At 36.8% G+C, this 24357-nt stretch overlaps 1 protein-coding gene and 1 long non-coding RNA gene across 3 annotated transcripts in view; one reads left to right on the top strand and one right to left on the bottom strand.

Annotated features, from left to right (window-relative positions):
- The window catches only part of kkv (hyaluronan synthase-like protein kkv), an 82979-nt gene extending 61191 nt beyond the window's left edge, over positions 1-21788 (top strand). Inside the window, exons 12-23 of one of the 2 annotated variants that reach the window (XM_022073770.2) lie at positions 223-433; positions 643-843; positions 1625-1851; positions 2472-2639; positions 3522-3827; positions 4960-5207; positions 6912-7054; positions 7506-7666; positions 11613-11789; positions 16641-16808; positions 18180-18417; positions 19525-21788. In XM_022073770.2, coding sequence (XP_021929462.2) covers positions 223-433; positions 643-843; positions 1625-1851; positions 2472-2639; positions 3522-3827; positions 4960-5207; positions 6912-7054; positions 7506-7666; positions 11613-11789; positions 16641-16808; positions 18180-18417; positions 19525-19874 — 2598 coding nt within the window. In that variant the 3' untranslated portion in view covers positions 19875-21788. Of the gene's footprint in view, positions 1-222; positions 434-642; positions 844-1624; positions 1852-2471; positions 2640-3521; positions 3828-4959; positions 5208-6911; positions 7055-7505; positions 7667-10645; positions 10823-11612; positions 11790-16640; positions 16809-18179; positions 18418-19524 lie in introns of both variants that reach the window. The other variant, XM_087352299.1, reaches the window with a different exon arrangement.
- LOC110834568 (uncharacterized) overlaps positions 1-24357 on the bottom strand; it is a 260749-nt gene that overhangs the window by 82097 nt on the left and 154295 nt on the right. Inside the window, exon 4 of the long non-coding RNA XR_015536042.1 lies at positions 2446-2676. This is a non-coding gene — a long non-coding RNA (uncharacterized LOC110834568). The remainder of the gene's footprint in view (positions 1-2445; positions 2677-24357) is intronic.

Genomic DNA, 24357 nt, shown 5'->3' with positions numbered 1-24357 from the left:
TAATTTATATGATTGTGTTATGATGTGAAGTCTTGTAGTTAATGAGGAACCTCCATTACAATAGGTTCTTCTATCCCACAAGAATTAGCATGGTGCCAATTCAGAAGAACACAATCTAAATTTTTTACCGTTATGAAAAAGTCATATCTCATTACTTTTCATGTACCCTATATCATATGTGCTGATACACGATACTTATAAGGCAGGCTTACTCCACTTCAGGTGATGTACATGTATTACCTGCTGGGTCACCGCCTCATGGAGCTGCCCATCCCGGTCGAACGGAAGGAGGTGATCGCCCAAAACACGTATCTGCTAACCCTGGACGGAGACATCGACTTCCAGCCCCACGCCGTGCACTTGCTGATCGATCTCATGAAGAAGAATCAGAACCTAGGGGCTGCTTGTGGACGCATTCACCCGGTGGGAACAGGCAAGTACAGCCAACATGATTTCAGATAATAATTATTGTGTCCTTTGCACAACCTGAACGAAAATCCATATAGAGAAATTTCTATCTATGAAAATATTTCAAATTCCTAAATCCGAACATTTGTTAATTGAACACCAGTAAAGTGGCAGAAGACTCGATGAACCCTTTGAATATTAACAGCATATGAATAGGTATTTTCTTTGCTCTAGGGCCCATGGTGTGGTATCAGATGTTCGAATATGCTATTGGACATTGGCTGCAGAAAGCTACAGAACACATGATTGGTTGCGTACTGTGTAGTCCAGGGTGCTTCTCCTTGTTCAGAGGAAAGGCACTTATGGACGACAGCGTCATGAGGAAATACACTACGGCATCGAAAGAAGCGAGACACTACGTGCAATACGATCAGGGTACGTTCTCACTGCTAGCTGGCAGTTTTGTTACTTTGCCCCGGAGATTTGCATGCTGACATGGAGTTTCACAATCTGGGAAGACGTTAATGATCAGATATACAGCATAACAACAACAACAAAAATTTATGAGTGGTCTTTTTGATAAAGAAATAATTTCTCGGCCGTTTTTGAAAAATAATAGTAAAATTCACCTGAATTAACTAACAAATTTATTATATTTAATAATTTTTTTACAACTGTTGTCCAATAATGGAAACTCCGGTCCTATTGTGAAAAGTGTGACACACAGGCACTCACGGACAGTCCCATAAGGTGCTAGATCGTGAACAAAAAAAGTTGGCAAAGTAACACCTGATAGTTATGGCTACATCGAAGAAACTCTAAGGACGATGGTATATGTAACTAAATTGAAAATATTAGGAGTGGAGCGTCATAAATTACTTCCTGCAAAACACAGTAACACCACAGAGCAGTTTTCTCCTCGAGAAGCTAACAGTCGCTCAGCCTAGTCAAAAAATACCGCGGCTTTTACAAGGTTCAGAGGTTCATTATTGTGATCACAAGAGTCCGCCACTGAGCCCTATCCTGAGATTCTTGAGAACATTAGTGGAATTTTAAAAATCTAAACGACTTCACCTGATATGAAGTGTCTTAACGATATCGGTTACAATAATTTAATATTTAAAACTGTATTCACCCCTTTATTATATCTTTATACATTTAAGTGGAGCAATCTAAAATAGTAGTTTAGTACAACCGAAATCAACTTGAAATGCAGGTGAGGACCGATGGCTGTGCACGCTGTTACTACAGCGAGGGTACCGGGTTGAGTACTCGGCTGCCAGCGACGCCTACACGCACTGCCCGGAGGGATTCAACGAGTTCTACAACCAGAGACGACGGTGGGTCCCTTCCACCATGGCGAACATCATGGACTTGCTCACAGACTACAGGCGAACTATCAAAATCAACGACAACATCTCGATGCCTTACATTGCTTATCAGGTGAACGGTGAAGCTCTTAAGGCGGTTTTTAATACTTCTCTCTCTCTCCATATATATATATAAGCCAGTAAAAAATAGTATAATAATTATAATATTTTGTGATTAATTTGTGTGCATTATTTTCACTACAAAAGATTTGATCATTGTAACGTACAGAACTTCTTGGACGCGGCTTCTTCACAACAAAATATGGATTTATTTCACACACTGTTATTCCATTTGATAATGGTATATACTTTACTGAACCTGAAATAATAACATTTCAAATAATTGTTCTCTATCAGTTACTTTCGAACGAATATGGCTGGCACAGATGGACCTCCGTACTTACACAAATGGCGTCTTCACGCTCGAAGTCAACTGAATGTATTTGCTTTAAATACGTTACAACTTTCTATTATGTTTAGGTTGTTTTAACAATTCTAATTTAAAATCCTTTTAACGAAGAAATGAAGATTAAAGTATTATGATTAAATTTATATGTGTCTGTGTTGACCATTTTGTCAAGTTACATCAGTAACTCAAATATGGGCTAGGGGGCACAAAATGGAAGCTGGACACTACAACAACTCTGTAAGAATTTGCTGTACTCACCGCCTGAAGCGCTGTATCTATTGCAGATCATGCTGATGGGAGGCACCATCTTGGGCCCAGGCACCATCTTCCTTATGTTGGTAGGAGCTTTCGTGGCTGCCTTTCACATAGACAACTGGACCAGTTTTGAGTATAACATCATTCCAATCCTATTCTTTATGTTCATCTGCTTCGTCTGCAAGTCTGAGATACAGGTGTGTTGTCTCATTCATTACTAAGTATTCTCCAACCCTGAAACAGAGACAAAGATATTCGGGTTTGTATAATTCCACTTTCGTAATAACATCTTTTTGGCATAAATAATTCTACATCGCTTATTACAAATGTGCATTAGCATAACTCTAATAATACAAAGGTCCAATACACAGCATAAAAAAACAAATCACTCGTTAACTGTTTTTAATTAAATTGAATGTTGGTTTTATTAGTGAATAAATAAAATAGATAATATTATCCTATGTAAATTTATTTCCATGTTAATATAAACTCCTTTACATGCAATCTCCTTTACAATGTGGTATGCATTACTACCATTATAAATTAAAATAATAGGGCTGAAAGAAACATATTTACTCTTGAGTACAAAATAAATAATACAGACTCAAGTGTACTAAATTTATAACGTTTTGTACTTACTGTCAGGGTTAATATTATCGTAGAGTATTATAAATTTTGAGAAAGTAAGTTTTATTATGTTGTGAGATCCTCGAGATCTTCTGCACTTACTGATATTTGTTATTTCAATCATAAATTAAAAGAATAGAACTAAATAACTATATCTCAAACTAAAAAATTACACTGAATTTATTATTATGACAGCACGGATAATCATTGTTTGAATCTCTTATGTTCACCTTTGTCGAAAAGTATGTCTAAGGTATTGTAAATCTTGAGTACTCCTACGCTGGGTCACTGACGGGCATGGTCACATGTACAGCCAAGAAACAATGATGGGAACGTGTTCGATCCACAGCTGCTGCTGGTACAAATCGTTTACAAGTTTTGCTGTCGAATTCGAATGACCGTGTCTACGAGTACAATTTAGCATCAATAACGTCAGTATTCTTGTCCCACAGCTGCTGGTGGCTCAAATACTGTCTACGTCATACGCCCTGATCATGATGGCTGTGATTGTGGGTACAGCGCTGCAGCTGGGTGAGGACGGCATTGGATCTCCTTCGGCTATCTTTCTGATAGCCCTGTCCGGTTCCTTCTTCATAGCTGCGTGTCTTCATCCTCAGGAATTCTTCTGCATTGTACCTGGTCTCATTTACCTATTGTCTATCCCTTCCATGTACTTGCTTCTAATCCTCTACTCAATTATTAACCTCAATGTCGTGTCCTGGGGAACCCGCGAGGTCGCCGTCAAGAAGACGAAAAAAGTGCGTACACAACCCAATTAATCAGTGAATTTTTGAAGTAAATATATCACTGGCCGATTTCTTGGAGATGTATTTAATTTTTTTATCCGGCAAAAATTAGTGCCTGCATATGTTGCAACCGATATTATTATTAACCGATATTGTATTAAACGATTTTTCAGAAGTATTATTAAATTAGCATTTCTATTAAAGTATTTTCTGGTCGACATAAAGCGTATTTTGCGAGGTTTATTAGAACAAGCCTACACAGGATATCAGGATTACTGCATAGCAGAAAAATATTTTAATGAGTAGTTTCTCAAGAAGTATTCGATAAATGGCTGTTTAAAATAAATTATTTACTACCACAGAACTTTATAATACTGACACTAACGAACTTAGTTCCACCACAGAACAAAACTTTAACCGTCTTGCCATTTCATATTCAAAAATAATAATAATTTTACCACATTCCTATCTTGTAAATAAAGGACAATCTTATTTTGCTCGACGGACCAATGTGGCAAATAAAATGTACAATAAAGATATCACAAAACTCACACCCTTTAAAATAAATTTAAACAGATATGTCAAAAAGTTACAGAAACTACGCTAATTTCATATTGTAAAATCTCACAAAAATACTCAGAATTTGATTTTTACATCAAAAGTTCACTGCAATTAATGATATTAACATTATTTTCCTTAAATTTGTGGGCTGTATTGCAGTGTTAAAATTCAAGCTGGGCTACTGGTGATGGTTTCTTCTCTCTTAACACCTGTAATCAGCTTCGTTAACACCCGCAGCCCTTCCTGCATCTCCAGGATGGTGGAGGGATTCTTTAAAATGGTAATACATTATTATAGCTATTCATCTTAATGCATGGTTCACAATATTGTTTACTTAAAAAGAAAAATGCATTGCACATAGACACTTAAATCTGATAAACAACCTTAATTATGTGTTCAACTTTGTTTAGATATTAGGATTTGTTTACAAATGCATATTTACATATTGTAAAACGCCATCTAAAACATTATCTATATTATTATAAACAACAGAGAAATTATACAATGACAGTTCAGAAATGTTTCCAGCGGTCACAGTGATACATTGATAAATGGAGGGTACGGCTAATTCGTGGATTTGCAGGAGCTGGAACAAGAGAAAAAAGAAGCTGAGGAAGCGAAGAGGACAGCGAAGCAGAAGTCGCTGTTGGGTTTCCTCAATGGTGGCGGAGGCGGAGACGGCAGTGAAGAAGGCTCCATCGAGTTCTCTCTGGCGGGGCTCTTCAAGGTAATGTTCTGCACGCACCCGAAGTCCGTGGACGAGAAGCAGCAGCTGCTCCGCATTGCTGAGTCATTGGACAGCCTGGGTCGACGGCTCGAAACCATCGAGAGGTTTGTTTCCCCACCAAATAACCGATTAAAATCAATTAAATTCTTTTCATTAATCGGTAAACTGATCGATTGACAGATACATGTTTCTTCGTTGCCTTCTTCAGAAACCATAGGTTATTTCCTCTGGCTTGTTCTGATTCACAATTGCTAAATTCCGAAAACATTAATCCCTCATACCAGTGGTTCTAAACCTGAAAGCCGCACTTGGCCTTCTGACAGACTTTGTGCAACCCGAGTAACACTATATAAACCTGTGTAATGATAACACAGGTTAGCTCCTGAATCGTTTAATTTAAAGCCCTTAATTAAAAGAGTAACTCGATAATTTTGCATAAGTAAAAATATTCTGAAACATATTTAACCTGTTTGCTGTGGTGAATTAGTAGCATTTTTAAAATCTTTTCACTTCGTCTTAACAAATAGTTTTCATTAAAAGGTATATCTGTTGATCAGTGAGTCGACGATAAAGATGAATGTGGGCCTAGGTCATGAAACGTCGACAATAGTTGCATTAAATACATGGACGGATTACTGGCCATGATGTCGGCCCAAATGAAGTCCCTTCCTTCTAAGAATACAGAAATAAGCGGACCTACACTAATGCCACAAACCACAAAACCATATTTTACAATCTTGAAGTAAGTAATTGTTTAGTGAATAACAATGAAACTATTCTTTGAAATTAGAAAATTATATTTCAAGGCCCTTTAATTAATATACAAAATCAAGATAGAGAGAGAGAGAGGGAGAGAGAGAGAGAGAGGTGTGCTTCACATCTCGCTACACAAAGCCGTTATCGCAAGAAATATTATACACAAAGGCGTGCTGAGAATTTAAACATATCTATGAAACAAAATTGCTGGAAGCTGAAGAATTATAAGTACAGTGTTATTTCCGTCACCTTCGACCCGACATTTCAAATGGCTCGGGCACCAAGCCGTGAAGATGGAGGCGGATATGAACTCTGAAACGTTGAGTTTTAGTCGACAACTGACACTGGTTGTCTCCCGAGAAGATTCAGTCGCCGTGAGAGTTTGTATTTCTTATAAATGACGTCAGCAGCTCTTGAATTATTGCTTGTTCCACAATATAGATTATTTCTACTTATCATAAAGGAACGCCCTAATTTTAACCTGTCTCAATGTTTAGCTGATATCTGTATAAGTACTTCTGTTATCATTCACATGAATATTATCACAGTTGCTATTTTGTTCTGAACTATAGCAGGATAGAAGGCAGTGCAAATAATTCCTTATCTCATCAATGTAATTACACCATAATCCTGAGAAAATATCGATCCCATTCACTTACAGAACTATCAGGTTAATCGTATCAAGGAGAAAGAGTTGGGTCACACATGTAGTACGCATGATGAGATTTTAAATGCATTCAACACTTCGTTCGGTAAATGTGAAAAAAGAGACAGTTTAGAAGACCTAGGAGTAGATGGAAGAATATTCACCTTGATCTTAAACAAATAGGACTGAGTGGATTCATTTGGCTTAAGATAAAGAACAGTGGCTGGCGCTTTTGAAAATGGAAGTGGACTTGTGAGTTTCGTAAGAAGCAAAGAATTTATTGACCAGATCAATGACTTTCCACTTCTCAAGTAGGGTTCTACTGAAATGAGTCACTTAATGAACACACAACATAGGTTTATCAACCGAGTTGCAGGAGAACTAATTTGAGTGCTGTCACCTTCAGGGTGTTAGATCCGCACGGTCAACTGACGTCACGGAGGCGCACGGCATCTGTGAACAGCCGTGAACACCACTTGGGCTCGCTGGCTGAAGATCCGGCCGAGGAGGACCAAATTCACGACACGGACACGGAGACCGTCAATTCGGGTAAACAGAGGATACTTTTATCGGCACAGTTCTTGATTGAGCAGATAACTGATTCGGCATCCGTGTTATTATTTCGTTGCTGCTGTCATTATTTTATTCTATATCAAGACAAACTGCGGAGAATATTTGGACTTAAAAACTTAAATTTAAAAGTAGGGTGGAAAATGTTTGGGTTAATCAAATCGAGGAGGATTAAATTGACAAAACACGTAGCACGCATAGAAAGAAAAGAATTACAAACAAGTGGTCGTCAAACCTGATGGGATGACTTGATTAATATAAAAATACTGAAGGTGTAAACTGTATTAATCTGAGGACGGTATCCAGTGGCGGATTCTTGCGAACACGGCGTTTCATTGCATAATATATGGGGAATTTCTTGGCCACCTAAGCGGCTATTAGCTTCTTACGTAAGACTGCTCCATGGAATTTTTATTTTTTCCTAACGCAGATCCGAAGCAGGAGAGGGATGATATGATCAACCCGTACTGGATTGAGGATCGCGACCTCAAGAAGGGTGAGGTAGACTACATCTCTAGTGCAGAAGCTCAGTTCTGGAAGGACCTGCTGGACAAATATCTGCATCCCATCGACGAAAACAAAGAGGAGAAGGTCTGTGTGTCTATCTTTTACTGAATCGTAGGTTATTGCACAAACATGGCAACGAGTTCAAAGTTTATTCAATACATTCAACACAGGGCTTATAGGTTATCCCACAACACAAATAATTCACACTTCAGAGAAAACTAAAAACACAGGACGTAGCGGTAGAGTGACTAACACTCTTTCTTCCTATTCGGGGTTCAAATATCGATCCGGAGACCGGCTATCCTGGCTGAGGTTTCTCATGGGTTTTCCTCAGTTACTACAGACAAATGTCAGGATAGTGTCTTAAATTAAGCCAAGATCGCTTCTGTCCACAACCTTTCAGCTTCGTTACTCATTAATCGTTTTTAATTTACGTGGTGTGGTGATGGAGGTGGCAAGTGCGTCTGAAACGTCGGTAGACGTTTACGAGACTACATCGCGTAACATCCCAAAATACATGTTCCTATTCGTCGCTGTGAGAAGCCGAATTATCACTATGACTAAATGAGTCTTACTGAAAAAGCAACTGATTTTTAACACTGTTTTTACACTTGTGAAAATTAATTTAGAATTATAGAGTAACACCATGTTCCATTACTGAATACGGACTAGTCTCCACAACAAAATAAGAATGTGTGAGTTGTAAATACAGTTGCTTGATGTTTGTGTGATTTCCCACAAGCCCTGGCGTTGTAAACTTTAAACATAGCGGTGATGTGTGAGAGGTTTCAGCATGACAATGAATTCAATCATTCTTCATTAAAGAGCAATGTTTCTTCAGTAACCCTCACCTATAAACGGCTAAGTACAAACGAGAGGTATGTGGCACACCTCAATGTTATAGTTACGCGTATGATTTTATGCACGTTTCGAAAATGATGTCGAAAACAACTTACTATATTTTTCTGGTCTGGTCCGTCCGTGAACAGGATTTGACGTCCTATGTATGTAGAGGATTGTGGCTGATAAAGCTATTCTTGCTACTGAAAACACATTTCATATCAATTAGTTATGTGAGCCGTGAAAGAAAAATGAACCTGTCTGAAAGTCTCCATGGCAACCAAAATCAATGTAAGTCTGTAAACAAGTGTAAGCTTGTCTGGTGCTGCCAAGTGCATAACTCCTTCCGAACGACGGTAATTGGATTATGGCTCACAAAAGTAATATTTAAAGTACAAGATATAAAGTCTCCTACAACAAATTCAAATAAAAAATAATATTTATCAAAACTCAACTTTTTCGTTGTTGATAAAACCATTTTGACCTTTGCACTATCAGTGTTTTGTAAATTAGTACATTCAGATGCATAGTCTGCTTTCAAAATACTGAATAGTCCAACGAATTTAAGAAATCGTGCAACTTCTACAAGAAGCAGATGTAGTATTGGATTAGAGCGCAATGCTAGGACAGTTTCTTTAAGAACTACACTTCAATTTGTATAAAAGTCTAGAGAATAATTAAGAAAAACAGAAATTATGCAAGCCTCCACTCACTTCATGTCTTATGTGGGGGATTGCAATTGTTCAAGTTATGGAATGTAACTATGAAACATTAACTGCCCTGAAGAATGTTTGAAGCCATTTATAACGGTCTAAACACAAATTATTTATCAACATTACAGAGTTTATTATTAGACTATTGCATTTACTCTCCAAATGTATGGCATGCCATCTTTTTATAAAATGACAATAAAATTTAAAAATTCTCGTTTGTGATACATGACTTGATGTCAAGGACCTTAAAGTATTTTAAGGGACCTTGAATCTTCACTTCTGCATGAACTTGTGCATTTAATAATGTCTACTTCTTTAATTAAGTATTATTTACATAATCTTTTTTACAGTATGGATCTGTTAACTGAGTGTTAAAGTTCTTCAATATCTTAATACTTGTACTTAGCAAATGAAATTCTGTAATTCTTCCCACTGCAGTAACAAACAAGACTGAATAGGTGTAATCCGTATAGGAATACACAAAGTTACCACATGCGTTCTTTGCACCTTTACATTCTGAATGTTCCCAGGCGAAAGGCAGAACTCTTGTAAATTACATATAGACCTCCTACACAACAGTTACATAAGTAGCGCCCTCGTACGCGTAGTAACAGATTGCAGACGATGTAAACACATAAGCATATTTTCTCAACAAAATATTTATTCATGACCTCCTCCATATAACCTCCATATTTACAAAACCTGAAGAGAATTTCAATCTAATTTACGTAATTAATACTGTTATTATCACTAAAATACATGACACTCATTTCAAAGGTTTATTTATTCTCCACTGACTCGTCTTAAGTTGACTATTAAGAGATCAGCATAACTTCAAATAAGGTCACTGATTTTATTCTTACATTACATACTATTCAATACACGCCATATGCATTATATAAGTCGAGATTTCTCTTAGCCATTTAATTTTAAAGAAAAGTAGACATATAACAAAACGCATTAGCACTTAACTCTCATTTGTATCTTTACAAATCATGTGATCATTATGGTTTCTTTAGCAGTATAAATCTATAATCTTTTAATATAATTAATTTAATTCTATTCTAGTATGCTCTTGCGCAGACGTCAATACAATCGACATGTTTTACAGTTTGCAAGATATTACAGTAATAAATTTCAATATTTTGTCGAAGACACATGACTTCAATAATATCGCTCCCAATTCAAAAATTCGTAAATCCGCCATGTTGGTATCACCCACTGCATGACATTTAAAAGTGTAAATTTTAGTAAGCCTCCAATGGCATAATGTTCATAACAAGTTTTGTTAAAATCCGTTCCGTGGTTATCGAGTTGAAACATTCTGGCAGACGGACAGACACAATCAGTCCCACGTGCTTTTATTTTGTGCAAAGAACGCATAATGGGGAAACAAGAGCTAAACTCTATTGATAATCTTGTGTATACATACTAATTACTATGCTTCGTTTCTCACTTGTTTTCTCTGTCTTTAATTTCTATTCTTCCCTAGCAATAATTATTGTTTTAGGCAAGAGTAGCCAAGGATTTAAAAGAGTTACGCGACTCTTCGGTGTTTGCTTTCTTTATGATGAATGCGCTGTTTGTCATGATCGTGTTCTTGCTGCAACTAAGCAAGGACAAACTTCACGTAAAATGGCCGCTCGGAGTCAAAACCAACATTACGTATGTCGAAGAGACACAGGAGGTAAGATATAATAGGATGTACCACGATCTCGCACGCCGGTTGCTTCTTCTACCAGAGATCGCACTTGAACCCTTTCGCTGTTTCGAACATGATATATATCTCAACGAAGAAATTCACTCGTCAAGTCCACCTTCAAAAATTCAAATATTTTCTTAAATTCCCTTGTTAGTGCTCAAACATTCTCTCCGTCCAAACTTAATGTAAAAGAAGTTCTTGTAATCTGTCAACTAATTCATCTCAGGTATGGGAATTTCCTAAGTCCTTCCTACAGACATTTTCATTACAATGTATGAATGTATGTAGCGCAGATTGAAGCCTTGTAATTTAAAAGAAATCACCGGTTCTGAGAATCAATCTTACAGACCACTTCAATCCAACGGATATTCCGCGTTTAGATTTCGGTTCAGATATCACTATTACATGCACAATAGTAACAATGGTCGCTATGTTATTATAACCTACAATAAATGTAGAGGGCATGAGCCAATGTCTTTCTCGAGCGAGGGAGTCCAAACCCGAATGGCAGTAAACCAGCTCTTTCAAATCCTACAATAAACTTTTGTAGATGGCGCGAACCTGTCTCGCTTCGTTAAGTATCGTTTCTCGACATTATGACCCAAAGCAAATCTCCCAAAAATAATGTCAAATACAAATTACTGGCATGTGCTTTTGTACAGCGCCTGGAACTACTTAGTTCTGGGGCGCATTCTTCAAAATCTCCGGGAGACAACAAGCAACCGGTGTCGGCCCTGTACTAACAGCTGTTGTGTGTTGTAACGTCTGTTTGCAGGCTCGGATCGCGGCCGACCTCATCGAACTAAGGAACAAGTCGGTGTTTGCTTTCTTCATGTTCAATGCTTTGTTTGTACTTATCGTTTTCTTGCTGCAACTCAATAAGGACATGCTACACGTTGACTGGCCGCTCGGGGTCAAGACTAACATCACATACATTGAGGAGACAGCAGAGGTAAAAACCAGGCAATGGAAGGCCACGCCTGTACAGACTTCGTGTGGTGCTACTGGACTAACGATTATCACCCATTCTGGTCTGGTTTAACCGACTTCTGGTCCCACTCGATCTGGTCTGGTCAATTCTGGTCTTATTTTGGTCTGCTGTGATCAAACCTGGTTTGGTGTGTTCAGAACCTAATTTGCTCTGGTGTAGTCAAGTCTAATTTTTGACATTAAAACTAGTCCGATGCAGTAGAACTAGACGAACCAATTATTACAAGGAGAAACATATTCTGGTCTGATGAGACCTAATGTGCAGCTGTGACTATGCCGTGCATCAGAACATTTCCCGATCAAATGTATCACGTATTTTTACCATCCAATTTGAATCAGAAATCAGAACAGAGTTTCGAAAGATTACAGCCTGCAGAGAATACATTACGAAATATAAATTTTATGCGGTCTCTCCAATATTGATAGCTTTAATGGTCATGTCATGTGATTAATTAAAGAATGAGTTACGATTTCAGGCAAAGACATTTGACTTGTGGCTCCAATTGATCTACTGTAGATTAGACTTTTTTGTGTGTGAAAAGTATCCTCCAAACAGTTCTAGTCTATTATTACAAGTCGAATTCAGTTTGATTTAGCCTGATCCAAATCCGTGTAGCTTGAGTTATTTTCGCCTGATGCAGTCCAATATAAATTCTACCTTACCAGTTTGATCTGCTCATACTGAGACCTAAATCCCTGGACTTGTTTTGTTCAGTATAAGCTATTAACACTGTTCAGGTGCGGAAAGCGTCTTCAAGACATCGACATGACCTAACCAGGTTTGATTTCATACAGCAGAGTTGGTCTGGTATCTGGTTTTTGTGTTCATGGTGTGGCCTGGTGTCTTCTGTGTACAGTCTATTCATAACACAACATTATCTTACTTTCATCACCATCCAAGAACCCTTCCCATTATCAAAAACAAGACAGGACAGGTTGTTCTATTTGTCTAATATGACGTTTCTTTTACGTGTTTCTTTTGAATAAATTAACACTTGCTTTGATTTAATTTTCTTAACCATTAAAGATATATACAGTTTTTGACATCTTCATAATTACAGATATAGCGTTTCGCATCAGAAAACTCTTACGAAAATCCGTGAAGGGACAATCAGCAGTAACCCTAGTCAAGTAGTCACAATTAATCGACCAGAGCGTTGCTTCTAATTTTTATTTTGATACAATCATACAGCATACGTATTAAGTCAGTCACAGAACCGATTTATGCTATCGGCCCACTGATGAATTCTAACTGCAGTATAAGTTTTTTCGAAACCAATGCATTACACAGATAGCACAAGTGACTGCAAGATTTCTGATGGTCTTATAAGTAATTTGTTATCGACAAGGCGTAGATTTTCTTAACGAAGTATTCACGCCTAGGTCAGAGGCTCTTCAGCTGTTTTCCAACGCACTTCTAAAGCCCACCTCGCCACGCCAGGGTATTCAAATTAAAACAAACGACATTGGTCACAACATAAATCTAATTATTTTAAAATGATTTTAATGTTGTTTTATGAGCGGTAACAGCTCAGTCAATATAACGTCTCAGTACGAGATGAACGGGGTTCAGTTCCTGGCAGAGGCAAGAATTTTTCTCAACTTCAGACCAGCTCTGGAGCCTGTCCAGCCTCCTGTTCATTTTCTATCGGGAGGTCTTTTCCCAGGCATAATGAGTCTACAGTCGTGCTGATCAATCAGCTTCAATGCTGGGTTAATGAGTAGAAATGCAGGTCTACTTCATATGCCATGGCGTTCTGCTTAATTAAGCACAGGGACAACTAAAATTTTCAATGCCGTTTAACAACAAATTAACCTTTATATTATAATCTTCGGGGTTGAGACATCTTGCCTCTTGTGCCCTGAAGATGGAAGTATTATGTTTATCCGAAACACCGGGTAACCAATTAAAATACTACGCGGTGTCAACTCAGATACCATTAATTTCACTCTTCATACCAAGTCGCCAACACTGTTTACAGTCGCACAAACGGATAATAAATCTTAATGTTCTAGGTCCTGATACCGTGTAGATCTAGATAGTAAAATCACCGAAACGTCGGCAATATAATCCAATTTTACACGGTACTACATTCAAATACAGGACATAGTTTTGCCTTCAATAGCCCTGAATTCCTCAACATTGCATAATGGTTATGAAGTTGGCTGATATTATGTGCCACAAATTACACCTCTGGTCCTTGATGATGCTCCAAAGTTCCTTGGGCTTTTAATATTTCGTGGCTGTCCATGAAAACACGATTCCTTCTCAGCTAACAACACCTTCATATCTTGAACCCATTCCCCAAAAACTCAAAGTCGTTAGAATAATATGGTTAAGAACCCTGGCCTAGGTAGTTTACATTAATAAGCCAATGTTTAATTGCACCAAATTCACGTTGTTCAAGTTCACAATTAAAGAAGGGAACGTTCCGGAAGATAGTTATCTAAACCGCATCCATCCATCAACATAACACGGACATTATCAGATCCATACATCGCACGTTCATTACTCTCCACTAATCGGCATTGATCGCCTCGTTGTCGTTGTACGAAGAAGCGGCAAGCTAGTGACGTCATCCGAGAAGACCGACCACCTATCTTTTTACCCTATGTGTTGCATGTCACATGTGTCTCTAATTAATATTATGTGTTTTGAATGCCACAGTCAGAGATGATGGATTGATATTTAATTGCGAGACAGTTGCTTGCCTACCACTCCGGCAGTTAGAATCCTTCATACGTTTACATTTGTGTAGTTAAACAGCATTAAATCTTTACTGCAAAACAAATATTTACTTCTACTGATACACTTAAAGGTTAATAAATTAAATCTCTCAAAACCATCTTTTTTATGTTATTGAATTCAATATTTATTACTTTTCATCACAAGCGGAAACCATTTCAACACATTTTGAATGCTAACTCCTATAATCTTATTTGTGTGTTTAATGTAGTAAAATGATTGTCTCCTTCTAGGCACGTCATACTGCAGTTTAGAATTTATATAAGCCTATATCTCCCTGCGGTTTATTAAGAGATTTTTCATTGAACGAATTTTTATTTTCATTTTATATTAATAATCTGTGCAGATGCCAAAGGATATAAATTATATATATAGTTTTATATATAAATATATAAAACTTAGATCCTATTTTAATCGCTTTACATCAAAATACTTTTGTATACACTACCAGTGTATGTTATCTCTGACTGTGGTTCTAATATTTGTTTGGGAAAGTAATTTATATTTGATTAAAAAATGTAATTTATAAATTAGTAAAATCTTCGCGTTATTTAATAAAATCAAACCTTATATGTAGGCCTATCAAAAAAAATTGATACATACCATGTAAGCATGGCCATGAAGTATCATTTTATGTCCCAAACAAGTATTATAAAAATATTATTTTATACAGTTGTATGTTTTTTGTTTGATCTATATGAGAAATGTGTAATTAACTGGTTGGTACAAATGAGAAAAATGTAGTGATCTTAGCTGGTACAAAAGGTATAATAAAAGTGTCTAAATAACAGCTGATATTTTTTAAAAAAAATTGTAGAATTAAAGATTTTTTAAATAAATAGAATGGTGTGAAATTATAGCTGTTATGAAATTCTGGGAGTAGATTTGAAATTGTGCTGTAAATATGATGGTTTTAATTATCTGTAATTTAAAAACATATATAAATATAAATAAACATAAATTAGTGATGTAAACATCTGGTGGGGATGTGCACAATTTGGATGTACAGAGCACTGTATTGTAGTAGTAGAAGTGTATATAGCATCTGAAGTATTAGACTAGTCTTGTAATCATTCTAGAACAGATTTAACCCTCTCAAATATATTCACCTATAAAATACTTAAAGTTGTATTAGTATTTGATGTTTATTATTCATTACGTAAATTATACAACTATTTCATTCTAAATTAATTAAATAATCTTTTCTTGACTACAACCCAATTATAAATTTTTAGTTTCTACGATCATGTAATATATATAAAAATATAATTTTTCAAAGAAAATATTAAAGAATTACGGGATTATTAGTTGTATGTAATCAAATGAACTCCCAGTTATTTATATATAATTCTCATTGTGAACCTACAGTACAATGATGCAATACAGAAGATCGGAAATTTATCAAATAACAATCAACAGCACATAAATTTGCTTTCTAATGATTTTAAATGATTCAAGCCTGCATTGTGGTGAAAAGTTATACTTTAAAAGGGGGTTTACTGAGCAATGAATTTATCTGAATTATGAAAATCACATCTCGTAATTCTCATGTTACTTGTTAAGGCGTGGGTAAACCTATCCCATTATTTAACCACTACACTCCACGAAGACATGGAGGTATGGATGTATAACTCTACGCATTCTTAATCTCAGGATTAGATGAAGGAAAGTGCAGTCAACTTCGCGTTTGGCCCGAAGCCTATCTGGAATTGGTGACGGAAGATATATATATCCCTGCCCCTTCTGGGGGTCAAACCATTGAGAGTCACTTGCTATTTCTTTGTAATGAAGCATCAATTATTTTTCCTAACCACAAAAGCAACTTTGAAGAAGAACATGAAAATTTAGTATGTCAGATATTGAGATAGTTTAATCAGACAGTTAAAAAAACAGTTTAAAATCTTTGGATATTTCTCCTTTAAATAAAATAAATTTACCTAGACAGTAAATTCAAAATTCAGTAGTATATAAATCCGATCTTCAGTTATTGTACAATGTGCTGTTTTTATGATCAAATCAGTGTGTATTCGGACAATGTGTTATCACCACACTATCGTGTACAAACAGGTGCTGATCTCCAAGGAGTACCTACAGTTGGAACCTATAGGTCTTGTGTTCGTATTCTTCTTCGCCCTCATTTTGGTGATCCAGTTCACCGCCATGATGTTCCATCGATTTGGAACCTTATCACACATCTTGGCATCCACCGAGCTGAATTTGTATTGCGGCAAAAAGGTAATTACATATATTTCATATTTTCTTCGTTTTTAATTTTAACGTCGGTTCAAAATGCTGAACTACAGCTTCGAATTATAAGATGATTAGGATGTATAAATTGTGATGTGAAAGGAAACAGTCGTGGCTTAATTTAAGGTGATAACCACTCGTAACGCAACGTTCACTGAGTCTCTGATATTATAAATAATAATCTTCAGTTTGTCAAAACAATTTAGTGCTTCTGTGATATTTATTTGAGGCACTTTTGATATTCGATATTTTGGCAACTGACATGTCCCCCTCACATAAAACAAATAGTTTTTAATTTTTCTTTATTACCTCCCACGTAACAACCATCGTAATCGAACACAACACGTTCGGAACCACATTTGATGGTATGATTAAAACGTTCTCAACCCGCGGTCCGTGTAACACACTTACTACTTTAACATTGCCCTGGGGTAGCGTACTCTGACATCATTAGATCGGTATGAATGATAACTTTGTGTTTATTTCTCCTTTATAAATGCGTAACTATCTCGAAGTTTTACAACACTCTCAAAACGTGGTTCAGAAATAATTCCTAATGATTTGTCTTTCATTCCGTGAAACGAAACATTGATTAATTTGTACGAAACTAATGCACATATTGGCGGATACACAAACAAATATTATAACTATACCCATTTAAGCATTTCCTTCCATGAAAGAAGGTCAAATACACTAACCAAAATGGAGACTGGATCCTATTCAAATGGAGATCAAACAAAAGGAATAATGTCATTATCACTTTGTTCTACTTATCAGATTAATCATCTTCGCTATACCTGGTTAGGTTTGATATTCACTTGTCGTACAAATGCTTGTTTGCAACGCTGCTCTCACTACAAATACTACAATCCAGACAGCTAGATATTTTCCTTTTATTTCGATAAATATTCACTCTGTCGAAAATTATCTTATGTACAAAATTAATAACATCTAAATTAAAAACGTACCAATGTGTACGTTGTTATCGGGTTCTGAGGCCAATGAATTTTAATTCGAGTTTTATTCAGTGTAAAATTTTTCTAAGCAATACAAGCTGCAATTAAATTTGCTAATCCACACATTTTGGGCTTTCAATACCAAATTTAATCGAAATATGTACATAAGCATCATAAATTCAGAACTAACGCGTGTAAAAAGACTCATATTATTCATTTTCAATTACGCAGTGGGTACCAAAGACACACAACAATCATGTTCATTTACACTGCACAAAGAAAGCATGACGTCACCCTCAATTACGTACGTAATTCGAGGAAAGCGTAAAAATCATCATCAATTACGCATTTTGTACAAAGAGCGCATTAACAATCATGCTAAATTACGCACTGTATGTTGTAGGTGGAGGAGACATCCCAGGACGCTATAATAGACAAGAACTTTGTGCAAATCGTGAAGAACTTGCAGCGTCTTCGAGGCATTGACGGAAACAACGACGACTCAGGGACAGACAAAGTGGAACGACGAAGAACAATTCAAAACCTGGAGAAGAATCGGCAGAAGAAGAGGCCAATAGGCACATTGGACGTCGCTTTCAAGCAGAGATTCTTCAACATGACGTCAGAAGGTGGCGTTACAGGTGAGGACCTCTTTGAATGGTCACGAACAACCCAGCAACAGACACAGCACTGCATTCTACGTTGTATTCTTGTAACAAAGCACGAGATTACAGCTGATAATGCCAACATCGACAGTTACACGAACACTCGACCTCAACTGCAACCTAACTGCTTCTTGTCTGGAAAAAATCTCTTTTCCTCTTGAGGTTTTATGAATGTAATTTTAGCTCGACGGCTTCCCTTTGAGAAAAGTGATGTTCCTTGGTTACGCAATAGTCACAGAATTAATTTTTCCAAAAAGTTTTTTCGTTTGGAGTAATTTTTGTTATGTACAATGCTTTTCAAATCACACATATAATTATCTGTCAGGTATTGTCCTAAAATTTATCCACACCAAGTTTAATTAAACTATCATGAAATGAGCGAAATCTCTCGCGAAATTGTCTGGGTTATTTTGGCCGAGTTTCGTGTCACGATTCGATCTACATTTGCGTTTTAAATTTTGTTTCTTGTGCTAATTGATACTCATTTTCGTGAGATTTATATTTAACGTATTTTAAAGTTAATATTCTGCGGTAGTCAAGATCCTACACAACCACAGACGGAAAGAAAGATAAATAATTAACAATATATTCACAGTTTATTTTACGTAGTGTTTTCATCTGTTGCTGCCAAAGGTATGAAAAATCCCATGGCTGTCATAACGATGTTAAGACGACTGCCTTGAATCCGTACAAGTCGGAACTTAAATCTTAAACCACTTTTACTACACATTAAACCATAAATTTTGACAAAGATCTTTTCAAATACAACGGTTGTGTGGTTAGCACTCTCTTTTAGTTTTTTGGAGGTCTCCGTTCGATTGCCGCCTCGAAGCCCGTTTAAACTGCTTGAGATTTTCATGACTTTCCTCAGTCCTAGCAGGTAAACGTCGGGACAGTGTTTTAAATATGCCACAACCCTTTCCTTCAGCATCATGGATTACGATTATCCTCCCCGTTAATGCTATAGTTAAAAAAAGCGTCGTTAAATAAAATGAGAAAAAACAGAAATCCTGAGGACGTGTGTAACTATTGCTTGCTCTGTTATTGTGGAATCGCTGCTAATGAGTGAACGTGTTTGCTCAGGAACACCAGTTCTGGGCCGCAAGCTAACGCTTCGCAAGGAGACCATCAAGGCGCTAGAAGTACGTCGCAACTCCGTCATGGCCGAGAGACGCAAGTCCCAGATGAAGACTCTGGGCGCTAATAACGGGCTCTCCGTAGGAAGTAATAGCAATAATAGTCGTGGCCATCGCAGTTCCACGGCCGGTGTGTTCGATAGGCCTCTCGGCGGTCAGGTAAACAGGGCGTACGACTCTGAGGACGACCTCGACACCAGGAACTCGGTAAGACTACAGAACATCGCCAGCAGGAACTCAGTCAGCTGGCAAGACCCAGAGATAAGCCGAAGGAATTCTATTAACCAGCACTTGTAGAGATTATGTTACTAGTGACACTGACATGACTTACATGACTCAAACCATTGACACAGTAATTTCAGTTACTCTAATTTTCATGACTCAGATCAGGGACTCTACACTTTCAGCTACATTGAACTAGACTGCTTACATAATACTGAGAAATGTTTCTAATTTTGAACAGATTCATGCGACTAGAGATTCAGTCAGCACGTTCCAAACTAAAATCAGTGGTGACTGAAATCTAGAAACAAAAATGGCATGAATTTATATGGACTTCAAAAGAGTACAGGAATCCCTAACCAAACACTGCACACCACTGTACCATCTTTCACGCTGAAACCAGATAAGTTTGATTCTGTCCTGTATCATAATGTTTAGAGCCTCGTTATCATCATTAAATTTTAATAAATATCAAACATTAGTAAAATTTGCAGCTTGTCAGACTGCCATAAAACAAAAATAGATGCTGGTAGATCTTAAAAGACTTTGGTAAAAAAAACAGCCAATAAGGAAACACTCAAAATGCTTATTTAAATCTCGTTCACAAGGTGGAAGAGAACAGAAATTAAACTTTTGTCAGGATCGAAGCGCAATAAGGAATGACCCAAATTAACTTCTAGTCTTATTAAGATAAAGATCTAGAACTGCTCATAATGTTTCTAGAATAAGTTGACAAAATTTAAGTATGACTTAACTGATTTCAAACAGCTCATCACTGCCTCCTGTTTAATGCCGTGTCAAATTCCTGTACATCTGAAATAGTTTAAATGACTATGCAAACTGTGCTAACACTCGCACAGAAATGAACCAAGACTTTAAATACGAGAGCGTTTCAAATCGTCAGGTAACAAGCACTTGGGTGGTCCAGAAACTACGATTAATCCATGACGCGTGACATGATGTACTTTTTTAAAGACCCTCTTAAAATAAAATAAAGTTCATATTTTAAGACTGTGTGAGTAATGAAATATCAGAAACTGTTTCTGCAAAACCCATCGAACAAAATGGGGTTATCTGGACCACCTATCTCTTAAATTTCTACATAGGGACGTTATCAAGCACTCACGACATACGGCCACATTTATCGATGTTTTAAATTCCAGGAATTACAATTAATTCTATAAGAATACGAGTGTTTGAGAGACTATCTTACAGTATTTCTGACAATACACTAAAGAACAAGTAATATTTAAACAATATGTAATTTCTGACATATGACAGACTGACATGGTAAATACAAACCTAGTCAACAGATATGACAATGAACTGGTCCTATTTACACATTCAAAAGGGTAATAATTCAGGCAATATAATTTGGGGACTTCACTTAACCTGGCAACAACCATAATAGAGGACCTTGGACTCCTGTTGCTACGAAATAAATACTCAGATTCACTGCCAGCTGAGTAACTGATGTTACTAAAGAAACGATACTCAAGAGGCACCTTTTAGCCTTGTTCTAATAGGGTGGATATTATTTATCATTTTAAATCCTTATTTTTGAAGTTTTTTAATGATGTAATCTTTACTGCCGTATTTTTAAATATCTGAACAAAAGATTTAATTAGTTCCATGATGAATTGTATATGGTGGCCTTTGATGTGAAATTTAATTTAATTTGAGTAAAACCATGACAAATCTTAAAAAAATAAATTTTAACTGTGAATTTGTTTTTATTGCATTTATACAACACTGGAAAGGATGAATGAAGCCAATTGTCTTTCTTCTACATCCTTGATTACAATTATTCTATTTTGCTATTAAAAACGAAAAATATTGTGATATATGAAGAACAAGAAGAAGAAGAAGAACAACAAGAAGAAGAAGAAGAAGAAGAAGTACGTAAAATATGCATAATTTATGCTGAACTAGAAATGATCATGCCTTGAGGGCTTGTACAGAATTTAAATAAAAGGATACTGAATGTAATGTTTAATTTATTATGATCTGCAATAATGTACCTGGGGTCCGCAATGGCCGCGCAGTCTGAGGCGTGGGCCTTGTGCTGCTTGGTCGCTGGGACCGTGGGTTCGGATCCCACTCAAGCCATGGATGTTTGTCAGTTTCTTTCTGTGTTGTGCTGTCCTGTGTACAGGTAGCGACGTGCCGATCCCTCGTCCAAGGAGTCCTACCGAATATCTATAGATCGAGTCAACGAAAAAGTTGGGACCCGCAGTGCTCAGGCACTTGAAGAACGGGACGTTCCCAATATCCCAGTATAATATACCTTTCTGCATGAAAATTCTAAAATTTTGACCTACAATATGAATAAGAAGATCAGAATATACAAAGTGATTATGTATCAGTCATACAAATTTTAGCGACTAACGCTTTTGGAATGCATATTTATATTGTTTGTGGATGTACAACTCACCACCAAATTTTGTACGTCTAATATAGAATCAGCCTGAATGATTTCTTTGGTGAGAAAAGTGATCCCCAAGTTTCATACTAAAACCGTTGCCATGAAATTCAAGAATAAATGCGCATTTGATGATTCTTAAAGATTTATCAACATACAAAACTGTCACAACCCTGAGATGTTGGTGACTATTATTATCATGGTATAGTATAATAAACTGAAGCAAATATTGTTTATTTTAGATTAACAATAAATAATTACTACATTAATTAAAAAATCAAAAAGCAGATTAAATTCAGAAAATGCTTGCTACTACATTTTCTTCTCTTTCCGTCTTCCATTTTCAAACGTAAAAATTAAAATACACAAAACTACAGTTTTGCCTGTTGCTTTGTCTGGGTATGAAACTTGGTCTGTCACCTTGAAGGAAATACACAGCATAATGGTGTTCGATAAAAGGATGATAAGAACAATATTGATTTAAAAAGGAAGATAAAACAGGATGCTGCAGGGACCACCTAAATAGGTAATTTATAATTTATACCCTTCACAAAATATCAGGATCATCAAATCAATGGAGGTGAAATATGTAGGGCATGTAGCATGCATAAGAAACATGATGAATACATAAAAACTGTAATCAGAAAACACCGATGGAAGAAATTAGAAAAGATGGGAGGATAATATTAGAATGAATCTTAAACAGAATGTGATTATATGGACTCCATTCATGTGTCTCAGGATTGGGCCCATTTGGGAGGGGGGGAGTTCCCCTGTGAACAAGGTAATGAAACATCAGGTTCCATTAACAAGAAAGGAATTTTTCTTACCCAGAAGTTTCTCAATAATCTTTTCCATGTAGTTAATAATTATGAATTAACCTTATGGTTCTGCAACACCTGTGAGCTAATGTCTGAAACTGGCATATCTTCCCATTTAAATGTAGGTTCAATATCAATAACGGGTTTTCGTGCTGGACTGATAACAAAAGATAGTGGTTATTACATGTTTCAATGTTACTGACATTTTAAACCCAAGTCACTGGCATATTTTGTGATGTTTCTTTCGAAATGCATATCGATAACAGCTTTCAAGTATCCCTGAAGACTACAACGTCAAGTTTTTGTTACATCTTTGCTACGTCTGAATTGACTATGATAATTGAATGAAAAGTAATTTTCTGAATACTGTCACAGCATGTGACAAACGTACTGGTCTCTTTATCACTCCTGAATTAAACTTATCATCACTTGCTTTTCCTGTTTCACCTGCAACTGCAGATCATGTCAAAGCCAAATTAGGACAGGCTTCATATTGTCCCATACATCAGTATATCAGTTGGCTTATAAAAAGAAATCTTTATCAAGTGTAACAGTTGATAATACTTTCTTTTTGTTGCACTTGAAACAAAAGTTAAATCATAACACTTAAAATAACTGTTCCTTATTAGTTACTCTTCTGTTGCTTTCCAATTACACTCGTAAGACTTGTTCCCTTCTTACTGCCAGCATACAGCGTTGCTCGCCCACTGGACACACAGCAGCCTTGTTCCTTCAGGGTGCAAGATTTCGTCGTCCTTTGCTTGGTTAAAACCATTCCTGCGTACGAAACGCACAACTGGAAATGGTAGATTCAGTCTCTCTCCTCCAATCGCTTTTATATGTGCGCAGAATGAGTTTTGCACCGTTCTACAAGCCCCGAGAAACTTTCAAGTTGCTACCCGTCGCTTCTATCGCCAGCCAGAAGCCACTGTCTTTGACGCGAGCATGAACTGCTCGTCGTAATTCGAAGTCGAAACTGGTGAGACGCGGTGGGGAGGGAAGAACTCGTGTGTTTCGAGTTCGTTCTTCCTTCTTCACGTAGGGGTAGACTAGCAAAAGAGGGGTAGCCTCTCGTCCCAATCTCTCTGGTGCTCGTCAACTGTCTTCACATGCTGTCCCACCATGTCATTGGACTATTTGTCAACTGGGGTGACCCGTACCTTGAGGCGCCGCAGTGCCTCTTGCATTAGCAGAGACTCGAAGTTCCAAACCTGGTCAATGCAGAGATTTTTCGGGACTTGGGAAGCAGCTTTAATATGAAGCTCAATCAAAGAACATTTAATGTAGCCCCATGGCAAGTAACCTTCCTTGAAAT

The sequence above is a fragment of the Zootermopsis nevadensis genome, unplaced genomic scaffold (assembly GCF_977971745.1).
Source record: "Zootermopsis nevadensis isolate Lab colony 2312 unplaced genomic scaffold, Znev_1.0 Znev_ptg000021l, whole genome shotgun sequence".
NCBI lineage: Eukaryota > Metazoa > Arthropoda > Insecta > Blattodea > Termopsidae > Zootermopsis > Zootermopsis nevadensis.
The sequence above is the reverse complement of the archived record's forward strand: the minus strand, read 5'-3'. Positions and strand labels throughout refer to the sequence as shown.